This window comes from Alligator mississippiensis, chromosome 2 (genome assembly GCF_030867095.1).
Source record: "Alligator mississippiensis isolate rAllMis1 chromosome 2, rAllMis1, whole genome shotgun sequence".
Taxonomy (NCBI): Eukaryota; Metazoa; Chordata; order Crocodylia; family Alligatoridae; genus Alligator; species Alligator mississippiensis.
The window spans coordinates 60,591,361-60,606,569 of NC_081825.1; the positions used below are offsets into that span (position 1 = coordinate 60,591,361).

Genomic DNA, 15,209 nt, shown 5'->3' on the forward strand with positions numbered 1-15,209 from the left:
TAAGTTAACGTAAATCCACTAACTTCAGGGCCATTTGGTACACATTAAGGATTAGGCACAGGCATTTTTATTTTAATAGGTTAATTGTATTAAGTATGCTTTTATTAAAGCCAAACACAAGAATTGATCAAAATTTGAAGTTTTTCCTGAGATAAGCCTGTGTCTTGTGACATTCCTCCTAAATACTGACAGTACAAATATTTTTTGTTTATTTAATACCCAATATTAATTTCACTATGTTCATTCTTTTAAAAAAAGACATTTTAAAACAAACTCCAAATTCTGAATTCATTCTCCAACTAGACAGACTACCAAAGCTACTTCAGGGAGGAATGCTGTGTTAAGTATGGGCACACAGTTACTCAGAAAGGGGTATGTGCAACTTACCGTGATGTCTGAGTTGCCTGAGTCATGACTCTTAGAATAATGAAATAAGAACTGTTCAAAAAAATTAAAAAGTGGGGTTTTACTACCAGACAAGTTAATGGGTTATATTTTTTTTGACAATTTGTGTCCTCTTAAAATACATATGGAAATCTTACCCTTTTAGTATTGTCTTTTTCATCCAAGCCCTGTGGGAACAATAATTGGGAGAGATGTTATTACTGGTATAGCATGTCCAGATCAGTTACATTATCATTATCTTGTTCCTTACTTCAAATATCGTATCATTTTGATAATTATATTTATTTTGTTATCATGCCTGTTTTCATAAACTGGAGAGCTGAATGTTTTCCAGCAGAAATGCTGATTATCTGTTACTGAACACACTCCTTAGCACACATTAACTGGCTATTTTTTCTCTTCTGCTGTTCAGAAAACTAGATTTGTACTGCTTTTGACATTAATATAATTACAATGAGTTTGAGCTCCCACTTTTAACAAGAATAAATTACTAATCATGGGGGAAGGGAAGAGACTCCCCTTTCAGTTAAACAAAGGAACTGGTTCATTTCTGTGGTGGGGCCTGTGCAGAGGTACAATAGTTCCATAAACTGTGTATTCTTGGTGGAAACATAGATCACTTCCCAAACAGAAGGCTTTTTTCTAATGGGGCTTTCTGCTCAATTTAGAGGACTTTGGATCAGGCCCACAAAGCACTGCACACAGATTTTCCCATGCCCTGAGTAAAACCAAAATTACACAGAGCATGGAGCTGAAGGTTGTGGCAAAGATGTCCTGTTTGCATGGATCCTCAGAATTTACTGTCAAGTTTCAGGCTTTAGCATGATGAAAATCATGCTTCAGAAATACAAAACAATTTTTACCCTGCATTACCTGTGGTTTCTGTAGAAATCCCATGACAATAAAGCAAAGCTCCTCCAATGCACTGGGTACCTAATAAAAACGAAATATGATTTCAAACACCAGATTATGAATTTAACCACATTTAGAAAACAACATTAAATTAATAACATCTCTCTGACTGGGCTCACCTGAGGATCTGTGGACAAGTAAGAAGAACATGCTTCAGCTATCTGTAAAAAATTAGATGTTTTTCTTAGAAAGTAAGACTTAGAAGTGAACAAAATATTTTTTTTTCCAAACAGTTCAATGTAGCAAAAGGTATTGCAAAGCTATCAAAAACAGGCCACTGGTTTATACTTTGAGTGTACTGCATGGGAAAAACCAGTTATATTCTTTTTCTCTTTCTGGCCAGGTGTAAACATTACATTTTTTCCTATTTAGGTGGTTGGAAACTGGTCTAAACCTGTAAAAGAACAAAAGTTCAGAACACACTGACCTACTGAAAAATGGTAGTCTAAGATAAACCTGGATGGATGTAGTATAAGATTTAACTGGCTTAGGTTAGACTGACTTATTGACCTTCTTGTCCCAGATCTCCCAACTCAAGTTAGGTCGCAGTCCCCTGGCATCCCAGGAGCCTTTGCGGCTCTCCTGTTAACCCCCACCTTGCAGAGCAGGCAACTTAGGTTCGGCCCGCACTCACCTACTCTGGCCAAGTGCTGGGCCAGCCCTGCCCCTGGGATTTCACAGAGATGAGGCAGCAAAGCCTCTGCTCCCCAGCCTTGTGTTCTGCTTGCGTCTGTTGGCCAGATGCAAGCAGATGGGGGATAGCGTGGCCATTATAGAGGACAGTCTGATTGTCCTCTGTCCTCTATTGAAACCAAACTGGATGCTTTTATGTCCTCTATTTTTCTCTTGAAGAGAAAAATAGAGGACATAAAAGCATTGGGTTTTGTATCAATAGAGGACAGCGTAGCAGAAAACGGGAATGTCCTCTGTGATGGCCACCCTAAAGGGGGAGGAGCGGTCCTGCCCCTGCCCCAGTCCCCTTCAGGCAGCATAGCAGGGGAGGGGCTGTGCAGCGGGGGTTTGTCCCCTTCCTCACTGCACCTGGCAAGCACAGCTTCTCTCCACAGCCCTGCCCCCCACCAGCCATCAGTGGGGGGGGGGGGGGGTGGAAAGCAGAGACCCCTGCCTGAGCCTCCCCAGCTTGGGGGGGCCATGTGATGAGGCCTCTGAACCCCACTCCCCCCCACCCAACCACCTGACAGCTGCAGGCAAGAGCCACAGCTCAGAGCCACGTGACTGTCCACCGTGTCAGGAACTGGGAGAGGGGGATGAGGGAACGGAGCTCTGCACTACGTGTCCCCACCCAGCTTGCTGGTGCCAGTCTGGGGGGGGGCCAGGTCCACATGATGGGAGCTCCGTTCCCCCACCTCCCACCCCCAGTTCCCAGTGCAGCAGACAATTGTACAGCTTCAAGCTGCAACTCCTGCCTACAGTTGTCAGGCAGTCAAGCAGGTGGTATGTGGGGGCGGAGGGAAGGGGAAAGGCAGGACAGAACCCCTGCCATGCAGCTCCCCATAGCTGGGTCTGGAAGACCAGGTCCATGCAGTAGGGGCCTCCACTGTCCCCCCTTCCCACTCCTTCCATTGCCACTGGCAGCCAACCACTGGACATGGAGGTGGACAGAGCAGGGAAGGAGGCAGAGCTGGGGTGAGATTATATGCTGGCTCACCCCCTCCCTGTGGCTGACAGCAGGGAGTTGGGGGCACGTGCTTACAGCCAGTCTTGGATGGCCCCTGGTTGGCTGTGCTCAGCTGTCCTTGGTAATCTCCAGCACACTGAGAAACGTGCAGGAGTGCCCCCAACCTTCTGGCCTCAGCCAGTGCAGGCATCTACCTGCGTCTTCCCACCAGAGGGAAAACATATGTTTCCTTTGCTCCCAATCCAATCTATGCAGTTTAGAGAAACCTGTGTAGATTAGACTGATTCTGCCTCGGGTTTTTTTGAATGTTTGTATATAGCCTCTATGTAAGTATACTTTTTATTTAAAGAGATTTTAAATGAACAATCATGATGTGTGCATACCTAATCTCAGTAACCATCTGATCATCATCATTCTATACCAGTGATTCTCAACTAGGATGCCATGGCACCCTGGGGTGCCTTGAGAATTTTTCAAGGTGGTGTGCCATGCAAAGTTAGGACTATTAGATGTACAAATGTGATTCATAAGATAAACCCAGAGATTTCAAACAGGAATCCACAGTGTAAAAAATATTTTGATCCTGTTGTGGTCTTTCTGAGTTCTTTACAACAGATGAATTGCTATATTATTTCTCTCTAGTCAAAAAAAGAATGAAAACGAAGACCTGGCATTTTCCAAGGGGTTCATCGAGTCTTATGAGGGATATCTTGAGTCTAAAAATGTTAAGAACCAGTGTTCTACACCCTTCCTGTCTCATCCTTTCTCTCGCCTTCATTCTCTGAATCATATCTAAATGCTGATAGGGCCAGACTTGTGAATTTCCATATGTTCCTGGCCTAGTTTGGAAGTTCTATAAACATATAAATAAAATCACTGCATATGTAGAGAGTTGTGTATCTATATTTAATGGCATATTTAGTGCCCTGAAGAGTGAATTCCAGGTGCCTTGGGGACTTATATATCATGAGACCTTGTGAGAACTCTTCTGAGGTGTGCCTCTTTGGGTCCACTTCTGCAAGACACCAAGTGCACCCCCAATTCCCAGGGGCATCAGTGATTTTAGTGGTAACTGAAAAGGCTCACTACTTGCAGGAGTGCTTTGAAGTGGATAGTACACGATTTACAATGCCTAGGAGCAACATATTCTGTACACTCCAAGGAAGCTGAATTCAGAAAGTAGCCCATTCTTGGGGGAGTCACTAATTGTGCCATAACATAGAACACAAATAATAGGAATGGACACACAGCTATTGATAGATTCAGTATTAACCCAGGAGAGAGAGAGAGGAAAGGGAAGTATGGAGCATCCAAATTAATCCAAAGTAATTATTTTTTCAGTAAAGAAAGATCAAACATACCTGAGAAAGACAGAGAGAGAGAGGAAAGAACAAAATAGTCCAGAGCAGAGGATCAGGATTTAAAACTATAGGACTAATAGGTTTAACTTCCCTTTAAAATGTTTGTGTATTACAACTAACTTCAGTGTATGTCATTTTTTCTCCCCTCAAGTATCCTATGTTCTTTGTCCAGACACTAAATACCTTTGGCAATCATTCTATTATTTACAGATTGTGTCCCAAGGAATAAGTTTGCAAAAAACCAACAAAATAGCTCTTATAATTCTACCTGAAAAACTCCATATATTACTCCTTACTAAGGACACATTACAAAGAAGACATGCAAAATATATTTGCTTGAGTGCTTTACAAGGAAAAGGTGATTTTCAGAAATCTGAAAATATAATTTCCTTCCTTTCCTAAAGTCAATATAGAAAGGGCAATCTACATAGATCCATCCCAATTTGTCAGAAGTATTTACAATTGGAGGTGTCAATGGAAAGACGACCAGTTTTTCAGAAACATTCCAGTCTATTCTCTGCTTATGATCATGGATGGCTTCATTTGTTAGGACTGATCAATAGGATCGATAGGATTGATTTGTATCATTCAGTAGTTCCTTATTTGGGGTAAAAAAAATGAGTGCTGAGAATGAGAAATGCCAAAAAATAAACCTCCATGGCTCAAGCTTTCAAGAGAAGATGGCAACTTCTCTTAAAATCCTGCCTTGTGGTTGGGATCTTAAAGGAGTATATATAAGGATACATAACAGTATGCAGCTAGCCTATGAGATACTCACCAGAGATGATCTGTGCTACAATACCTGCCCTGTTTACAGTAAAAGAATCAGCCCAAACTGTCAAAGAATAGCAGAATATTATTGCATCATGTAGTGGATCCAAAACCTGATAAAGGTATTGCTGCTTACCTCATTCCACAACTGCAAATCTTGCTCTGCCTGAAAGGTTTGAGATGGGACTGGTACACCTGGAAATAGACACAGTGCTTACTGATAAGAAAGAAAGAAAGAACAAGGGCTTTTTATACAGTTAATCTACTATAGATGTTTTTTCTCATATATAGCAATATAAACTATTCAAACTCCTTTAGGCACTCTGAGGACTTGATGCTTAAAGACACTCTAAAACACACCTCCTATTATATCTTTGCATGACTAAATGGCACTTGCGTAGCTACATAAGTGCTATTTGTGGGATTCATGTGGAGTTTGGATGCCATTTGTACCTGCATAGCTGCTCTGGCTCTGTGCTTCCCTCCTAACAGAGAGGGATGCTGCCCTGGGAGGAGTGGGCCCTGGGCTCTGACTCTAAACCTTAATTGACTTCTATACCTTGTATTTAATATTTCTTGAATAATTACAATAATTATTTGTAAAACAAAACTTTTCTTTCATTTTGACAAGAAAAGTCTGGGTTTGGCTTGAAATATTCTCAGATTCCAGGTGGAATTCTGATCAAAGGCATACACACGCACCAAGTCAAAGACAGCCCTGAATAATCAGGTGTTCAGTGTATGCCTCTGGGACAGGGGTATATCACTCATCCAGCTCCACTCCTGTTAATACCTCTGTTCTAACATATGATACAGAAAGGAGAATCCCTTTTCTTCCATTCTTCTTCCACACCCTAGGTAGGGTTGGCTGGCTGAGGCTGCCCTGCATACCTGGCTACTTCAGAATGGATCCTTCTTTTTCACAAAGGAAAAAAAAGCTTCAGTTTTATCCTCCAGATGATGGGAACAGCTGTGGGCACTAAAATGGCCCCACAGTATGCCAATCTTTTTATGAGCCACCTGGAAGAAGACTTCCTCAAGAACTGCACCATCAAACCCTTGCTATACTTAAGATACATCGATGACATCTTTATCATTTGGACTGAGAACCTGCAATCTCTGATTGAGTTCCATCAGACATTCAACAATCACCATCCCTCCATCTGACTTTCTTTAGAATACTCCAGCACCAACATCTCCTTTTTAGACACAATGATCAGGATCCAGAAGGGTAAAATACAGACCACAGTATACAAGAAAGCCACAGACCAACATACATATCTGCACAGAACCAGCAATCACCCTAAACACACCAAAAAAGCTGTGATATACAGCCAAGCCCTCAGATACCACCGCATTTGTACTGAAGAGAACACCCGGGATCGCCACCTCACCAATCTTAAAAAGGCTTTCACCCAACAAGGACACTCCTCCAGAGAGGTAGATCGCACGTTTGAAAGAGCCACCTGGATACCACGTGAAGAACTGCTGCAGTACAGAAGAAAACCCCCCACAAATCGCACACCGCTGGTTATGACATATCACCCGTCCCTTGAACCTGTATGGAAAATCCTCAAAAAATTGCAACCCATACTAGAAAGGGACCCTATTCTTAAAAAGATCTTCCCAGAGCCACCCATCCTAGCCTTTAAACAAGCACTGAACCTCGCCAACCTCATCACCAGAAGCAAACTTCCTCAAGCCCAGAACACACCAAAAGGATCCAGACCATGCCAGGACAAGAAATGCAAAACCTGCCAACACATCTCCACCACCCCCACAATTACTACACCCCACAACAGAGCCATCAGCATTCCCACATCTTACAGCTGCACCTCCAGAAATGTAATATAACTCATCCAGTGCACCAAATGCCCTGATGGAAAATATGTAGGAGAGACCAAACAACAACTGCACACCAGAATGAACACACAATGGAAATCCATCAAAGACAGAAATATCCAATGCCCGGTGGGGGCACATTTCTCACAGGAGGGCCACTCTCTCTCCAATCTCTCAGTCCTGATCCTCAAGGGAAACTTACACAACACTTCCCAGAGATGAGCCTATGAGCTCCATTTCATCAACCTCCTGGATACTAGAGATCAGGGACTAAACATAGACATTGGATTTTTGATACATTATAATCTGCCTGGCAACTGACTCCCCAGCCCAGCCCAGGCCCTGGCTTCTTTACTTTTCATTCCATCCAGGAAGAGCACACACCAACTGCTGAAACTTCCTTAGCCTGATGAAGGGTTTTTGAACCCGAAAGCTTGCTTAATAACTATTCTCCAACTATTTGGGTTGGTCTAATAAAAGATATCAAATTCACCCAAGGAACCTTGTCTGCCTCAGTTTTATCCTAACATTCTCTAATAGGGAAAATTTTGCAGGATAGGAAAGCATTTTCCACACTACCTTGATTTTCAGGGTTTGTATTTGTGAGAGGAAACACATCTGAGCAACCTTACCTCAAAGCAAATTGTTTGTTAAAATTCTCCCAATGATTCTGTGTGTGTACGCATATGTTTTAAAATAATGTTTCTAAATATGGGCATTTTCCATATGCTGGGCTTTAGTGAAGTGGCTAGAGGAGGGAACTATTTGGAGAGTGAAATGGAGAAGTACTTCAAATAATCACACCTTCTCCAATAAATCCTTGCCTTGCAGGGAAAGAAAATTTTAATCAATGCTCTAGCTCCCTCCTCCTTCCTCTCAGGGGGCACATCTACATGTGCAATGTAGTTGAATACACTGTGGCTCAATTTGAGCCGAAATAAACTAACCCCAACATCACCATCTACACGTGCATTTAAGCACAGTGATTTACTCCACCATTGTAGTAAAAAGACGTTAGCCCCCATAATTTTGCAGTAATGCTTGAGCAACAACCATATGATAGAAGTGTCTTATGACCATCTTATGACCCTTTTGTGTAAAGATCAGGAGGTCTAACGTCCAAGCTGTGGTCTGCGGTTCTTACTGCTTGCCTTGCATTTTGAAATCATCTCTGTCCAGTGCCTTAAGGTTACATTAAGATAAGAAGTTACTAAAGTTTAACTAACTTTGTTGAAGTTGCTCTTTTCTTCTGAGCATGCTGCAATTCTACCTTTGAGTGCGCACGTACTAACCCTGATAAGTCACATTAACCAATAACTAGTTAAGTACAGCCTACAAGATAAGACGTCACAATTAGGAACTGGTACTGCAGCCAATAAACTTCTAACACGTCAAGACTCTGTTGAATGTAAGCTATAAAAATGTAATTCCAGGCCGGACTCATTGTTGGCCCTGTTTTGAGCTCTCTGCTCCCCGGTCGAACTGTTTGCAAACAATAAACCTAAATGGACCCAGCCTGTACGTGTGACTCTCTCCTTGAGGGTAATTGAACAAGCCTCCAGGGGAACGAAACTAGCCGTTTTGGCAACAATTTGGCGAGCCAGCCAGGAGCCCTCTGGACTACTTCAGGGCACGACGAGATCGGCAAAGGGGAGTCGTGAAGTGGCCACCGGACTGATCTTGGAGTCTGTCACGACCCCCGGGTCCATGAGTTGGGCACCTGAAAGGTCAAAGGCACTCCTTTGAACGAGTCACCCAGGCTGAGTGGGTCCAAAGAGACGGCGCCAGGGGTCCAGCAGAGTGAGTATTCGCTTTCCTTGTGTCAATTGAATGGTCTGTAAGGGAATTTGGGGAGCCCTGAGGATTTAAGTGTTGGTTTTGGTATCCAGCATATTGGTCTGGATTTTGGATCCGGGGAATCCCTTTAGAAACATGAGCCGCTGACCAAGTCTGAGACTATAGCTGAGCCTAGCCGCACCGATTCTGCCCAACAAGGTAGAGTCGAACGCAAGGGGGCTCAGCTGTAACCTCGTGACCCAGCGGACAGGGACCTGAGTGCATTTGTATATTGGTCGACACAATGGGTTCGGGTAGCTCCCGAGAAGAAGATTCTGCTTCCCCATTAGGATGCATGCTGAGGAATTTTGGTAAATTTAAGGGAGACTATGGAATAGAAATGACAAGGGATGACTTGATTATATTTTGTCAGAAGGAATGGCCCACTTTCGGGGTTGGATGGCCAGAAGATGGTTCTTACAATGTAAAATTAGCTAATGCAGTTTCGAATGTGATAACCCGGGACGGCCACTGGGATCAGTGGCTGTATATAGATTGTTGGATAAGTGCTATAATGAATCCTGTTCCCCCATGGGTTCAGAAGTGTAAAAAGAAAATGTGTAAGATGTTATTGGCAAAAGACACTGGGAGAACAGCCCAAGTCCTTCCTGATTCTGGTAGTGAGGGAGATCTGATTCAGGGACCAGGATGCAGAGTTAGAACACAGTCATCTGTCAGTCCCAGTTCCAGGAGTCAGGAGTCACCATCATCATCTCAGACGGACTCTAGCCCCAGCTCCAGGAGCCAGGAATCATCACCATCATCCTCATCATTCCGAAAGGATCCTGACTTGTTGGGCAGGGAGAGGTCAGAAAGTCCCTCAGTAGCACCCCTAATTGGCCCCGGGGTTTCAAGAGAAAAGAAGGGAAAAGACCCAGAGAATCTCCCACCAACAGCTCCCCCTTATGAGGAAACGGACAGCTTCCCAGAGGGGCTGGCTCAGCTCAAATCAGCATTAAAGCTCGTGGAATCCTGGCATGATAAAGCCACTTGGAATACCCGTAACAAGAACCCCAATTACACCAATTACAATTGTCCCATGAGACAAGTAGTGACTCCAGGAGAAGCGGGGGGAACAACCTTCGTTTACGTACCCTTTCACACGTCAGATTTGTTTAATTGGAAGAATCAAAATCCTTCTTTTAGAGAAGACCCCGATAAGATGCAAAATCTGTTTCGGTCAGTAGGGCAAACCCACCGTCCTACCTGGGCTGATGTTCAAATGATGCTGCATACCCTCCTGACCTCTGAAGAAAGGTGGATGGTACAGGGAGTAGCGGATAAGATAGCTGAGGAGCGGGTAATAGCCCCTGGAGGGGACCTGCGTGCTGTATGTCCTATTGAGAGTCCCAATTGGGATAACGACTCAGAGGAAGGGAGAGATCTGAATCATCAATATCTGGGGATTATAGTAGAAGCTCTGGGTAAGGCAGTACCACGGGTACCAAACCTCTCCAGGATATGCGAGGTCCGCCAAGGAAAGGATGAATCTCCCTCAGCCTTCCTCGAGCGGTTGTATGATGCCTTTAAGAAATTTAGTGAAATAAACCCTGAGGCTCCAGAAAATCACCGCATGGTGAATATGCTGTTTATTGGGCAGGCGGCCCCAGATATAAGGATGAAGTTGCAAAAAGTTGAAGGAGGACCAGGGAAACCCCTTTCAGAGCTAGTGGAAATTGCGTATAATGTCTATGGGAACCGGGATCAAATAGCAGAAAAGAAGGAGGAGAAGCGTGGACAGAAGTAAATGGCCATGCTAGCAGCCACCTTAAGCAAGAGTACTAATGGCAATGGAGGATGGAAAGGGCAACCAGAGTAGGGGCAGAAGAAAGGAAGAGGTCGGCCGCAGCCGGATGAATGTGCATATTGCCAGGAAAAAGGACATTGGAAAAAAGATTGTCCTAAGCTACGGGATAAAAAGAGGGAAACCCAACGAGGGGACTGCCAGATGCTAGCGGAATCCTCGGGAGAAGATTCTAGCTGAAGGGTCCAGGGATTCAAGGCCACCGCCCTACGGGCAAACGCCCGGAAGGATCCCATGGTACAGATTAGGGTAGGTGGCAGAGATTATGAGGCCCTAGTGGATACTGGGGCCACCTTTTCAATGATTCCTGCGAAACCCCCTTTAGCTAAAGCAGAAAGCATGTAATGGTAGAAGGGATAGAGGGAAGACGGATCAGATTGCCTGTATATAAGCCCCTCCTCACGAAGATTGGGAATAATAAGCTGGAGCATGCATTTGTAGTATCACCTGCCTGCCCAGTAGCACTATTGGGACGGGATTTGCTAACAAAACTGCAAGCGGAAATCTTCTTCCGTGAAGATCAAATCGTAGTGCAATTACTGGTAAAGCAAGGCTCAAACTACCAGATGGCTTTACGGACAGTTGAGACAAGATCAGAACCCAAAGGGATTGAGATTTTAGAAAATGTGGATCCCTGTGTATGGGCAGATGGAACTCCTGCCTGAGCAAAATATGTACACCCTGTAAAAATTCCCCTGAGGGAAGGAGAAGGTCCTGTGCGTGTCAAACAATATCCTCTGAAGAAAGCCACTCGAATAGGTTTGAAGCCACTAATTGAAAAATTTAAGAGGTATGGGTGGTTAATAGAGGGATCATCCCCCTTTAACACCCCAATCTTGGGTGTACCCAAAGCAGATGGAATCTCTTTTAGGCTGGTACAAGACTTAAGGGCCATAAACAAAAAGATTTTAGTGGACCACCATACAGTCCCAAATCCCCACACCATCTTAACCCAGGTTCCAGCGGATGCTGAGGTATTCTCTGTGCTAGATTTAAAAGATGCTTTCTTCTCTATTTCACTACATGAAGATAGTCAGAAATTGTTTGCCTTTGAATGGGAAGATCCAGATACATACTATAAGACCCAATTGTTGTGGACGGTATTACCTCAGGGATTTGCCTCAACTCCTCATATTTTTGGAACAGCTTTGCAAAAAGATTTGGAGCACTGGAAAGAGAGACACCACGAGGTGGCACTGTTGCAATATGTTGATGATTTATTAATAGCAAGTCCCGACTTACAGACGGGAAAAAGGCGACAGAATCCTTACTGAATACCCTGGGACAGAGAGGGTATAAGGTGTCTCGAGAAAAAGCTCAAATTTGCCAACCAAAGGTTACCTTTTTGGGATATGAGATTAAGAAGGGGATTTGGGCTCTGAGCAAGGATCGAATTCAAACAATTCAGGATATGCCTGCTCCCAGGAACCCTAAAGAGCTGCGGGCTTTCTTGGGTTTAACCGGGTTTTGTAGACTGTGGATTCCTGATTATGGGGGAAAAGCCAAACCCCTATATGAGTCCCTCACGAAGGAGGGTCTCACAAATTGGAAATGGACTAAGGAAAAACAACATGCATTTGAATTACTGAAAGCTGCCCTCTTGCGACCCCCAGCATTAATGATCCCAAATGGGCACAAGCCCTATAGACGATATGTGCATGAAAACAAAAGGGGTAGCTTCAGGAGTTTTAACTCAGCCAGTTGGTCCAACTTGGAAACCAGTGGGATACTACTCCAAGGTCTTAGACCCGGCGGCAAAGGGGTGGCCTGCATGTTTGAGGGCTGTCGCCGCCACTGCTACCCTCATGGAAGAGGCCCAAAAGATTGTTATGGGAGCTGACATGGAGATACACACTCCACATGGGGTTCCCCAGATTCTCGGAGGAGAAGGAGGGAAATTTTTGAACCCCTCCAGACAATCGAGATATGAAATCTTTCTTTTATCTAATCCAGGTCTTACCTTCAAGCACACCACTGCCTTAAATCCAGCGACTCTACTGCCGGAGCCGGGGCCTCCGGGTCATGACTGTTTAGAAGTATTGACACAGACAGTACTAATTTGCCCTGATTTGAACGATGACCCAATTGAGAACCCGGAGGAGGAATTCTTTGTAGATGGTTCGAGCAGTGTGATACAGGGTGTGCGATATACCGGATGTGCTGTGGTGACATTGACAGAAACGGTATGGAAAGAAAAGCTCCCTGTGACATGGTCAGCACAGGCAGCTGAGCTCGTGGCCCTAACTCATGCACTAGAATTGGGAAAAGATAAAAGGGTAAACATTTTTACAGACTCACGTTATGCCTTTGCCACTGTTCATGCCCATGGGTTGTTGTGGAAAGAGCGGGGATTCATCACGGCCTCTGGACAAAAGATTGCCAATGGCCCACAAATAATAATGTTATTGGAAGCCCTCCGGCTGCCAAAGGAGGTGGCCGTGGTACATGTAAGAGCCCATGGCAAGGCTGCAGATGAACGCCAGAAAAGGGGAAATGCAAAGGCTGACATGGCAGCCAAAGAGGCAGCACAAACAGGAGGAGAGGCAGCGTTCCAGGGCACGGCCCATGAAGTGTCTTCCTATTTAGAAAATTGTGAAGTAAAATATGATCCAGGGTCAGATAAGCTAGCTGCTGAACTCAAGGCTAGTAAAAATTCACAGGGATGGTGGATCGTACCAGGAGGGAAAGTGTTGATACCTCGAGCCCTGCTGGGAGAGATACTCCACCGATTGCATTCTTCCACTCACATGGGAAGCACAGCAATGGGAGATTTGTTGACTCGTCAAATGGTAGCCCCCGGACTTTATTTGGATGCCCAGAGAGTGGTCTCTCAGTGTCCGACTTGCCAGAATGTGAATCCAAAATCTGCCAGACAACCAGCTCCTATGGGAGGAAGACCGTGGGCTCAATATCCTGGACAAGCTTGGCAGATTGATTTTGCTGAGCTTCCTAGATCCGGCCGATACCATTACCTGTTGGTACTAGTTGACCAGTTAACTGGGTGGGTGGAAGCGTACCTCACGAGAACAGCTACTGCATCTACAGTAGTACAGGTGCTACTCCACGAGATAATACCCAGATTTCTGTTACCTGAGTCTATTGAGTCAGATCAAGGCAGTCATTTCGTGGGGAAAATAGTACAGGAAGTGTCCAAAGCTTTAGATATCACTTGGAAACTTCATGCTCCATGGAGACCCCAGAATTCAGGCCAGGTGGAACGCATGAATAGGACACTGAAGGCTATGTTGACAAAAATTTGTATTGAGGCTCATTTGAAATGGCCACAGGCACTCCCACTGGCTTTAACTCGTATTCGTAGTACACCACGTAGGGGAATTAAATTATCACCTTTTGAATTGATGTTTGGTATGCCTCCCAGGGTCTTGCCAGCAGGATGGAGGGAACTAGTTACTGTAGAACTTGGTAAATCTGAAATTTGGAAACATGTTATTGCCTTGCAGTCTGTTTTGTCTTCTCTACACAGGTTTGCTGCATCGTTCCAGAGCCTTCCGCTTGACGCACCAGCCCACAACTTCAAACCGGGTGACCAGGTCCTGGTACAGAAGTGGAAAAAAGATCCTCTTGTGGAAAAGTGGGAAGGACCCTATCAGGTGTTGCTGACTACGCACACGGCTGTCCGCTTATCAAACAGCAACAAGTGGACCCACTATTCAAGAGTGAAGCTTTTTCATCCGGAGGACACCAACTCCCAGGGTGTGGTCACTCCGGAAGCTGACAACACCCGGGAACAAGAAGCCGACAAGTGGACAAGTGAACCAGTAGGAGATCTGAAGTTACGTTTACACAAATGTGGACTCTAATCTATTTTTTTGGACTCATGTCCCTTTTAGGTATAGCAAACCCAAAAGGATATCACCCAGACTGCTGCAAATGTCCCTTTGACATAAAGCTTAAGCCCCTAAATAAGACTAGCTATGAGGCTTCAAAGTCTACTATAATCAATGCCTCTATGCATACCCTCTCCAAATGCTGCTTGAGTCGAGAAATTATAATAACATATGCACTCCGTGCTGGTCCAACACCGGTATGTATAGAGCCAGAACCAGAACTCTGGTCGGCAATCCTCAGAGCTTGGCCTTCAAATCCTCCCTTCGAGGTTGAGCCCCAGGGAATCCGCATAGGAGATTACCATTACGCCATGAATAAAACTGTAAGACCTAAAGGTCCACCTGCAAACCCATGGGTGGGAAATGTATGGGTGGCCCTTCTCAAGGAGTCAGCCCGCGCTCTAACTAACCACAGTTGTCTTTTGTGTGCACTTACTCCTGTTTCTAGTGATGAGGGAGTCCCTTTCCTGCCTATTCCCCTCAATAGGACAGGCATAATCTCTGACTGGGGCTTTAATCGTGATTTTAATCTCTCCTCATGATTTAATGGTTCTGGGAGACTCCTGGTAGCGAAGATTAAAGGATCTATTTGTATTTCCCAACAGGGAGGGGGATTTAGGGTGGGACAGTCACGATGCCAAGAGACATGGATATCTAAGGAGGTTGCCCCTCGCCAAGGTGCTTGGACACATGCAAACGCCTCATAAGATACGTTTGAAAGCCTCCCTTGTCTCCTGGATGAGGAACAAATTTTAGTTTGGGGCCACAATTGCACTCATTATCAAAACGGT

General features: G+C 44.7%; 1 protein-coding gene across 5 annotated transcripts in view; it reads right to left on the reverse strand.

Annotated features, from left to right (window-relative positions):
- NMU (neuromedin U) overlaps positions 1-15,209 on the reverse strand; it is a 49,481-nt gene that overhangs the window by 20,120 nt on the left and 14,152 nt on the right. For 3 of the 5 annotated variants that reach the window (XM_059721756.1, XM_059721760.1, XM_059721758.1), the window contains exons 2-6: positions 5,225-5,283; positions 1,437-1,478; positions 1,279-1,338; positions 543-572; positions 388-438 (exon numbers count right to left, since the gene is read on the reverse strand). In XM_059721756.1, the coding sequence (XP_059577739.1) occupies positions 388-438; positions 543-572; positions 1,279-1,338; positions 1,437-1,478; positions 5,225-5,283 (242 nt within the window). The remainder of the gene's footprint in view (positions 1-387; positions 439-542; positions 573-1,278; positions 1,339-1,436; positions 1,479-5,224; positions 5,284-15,209) is intronic. The other 2 variants (XM_059721757.1, XM_059721759.1) reach the window with 1 other exon arrangement.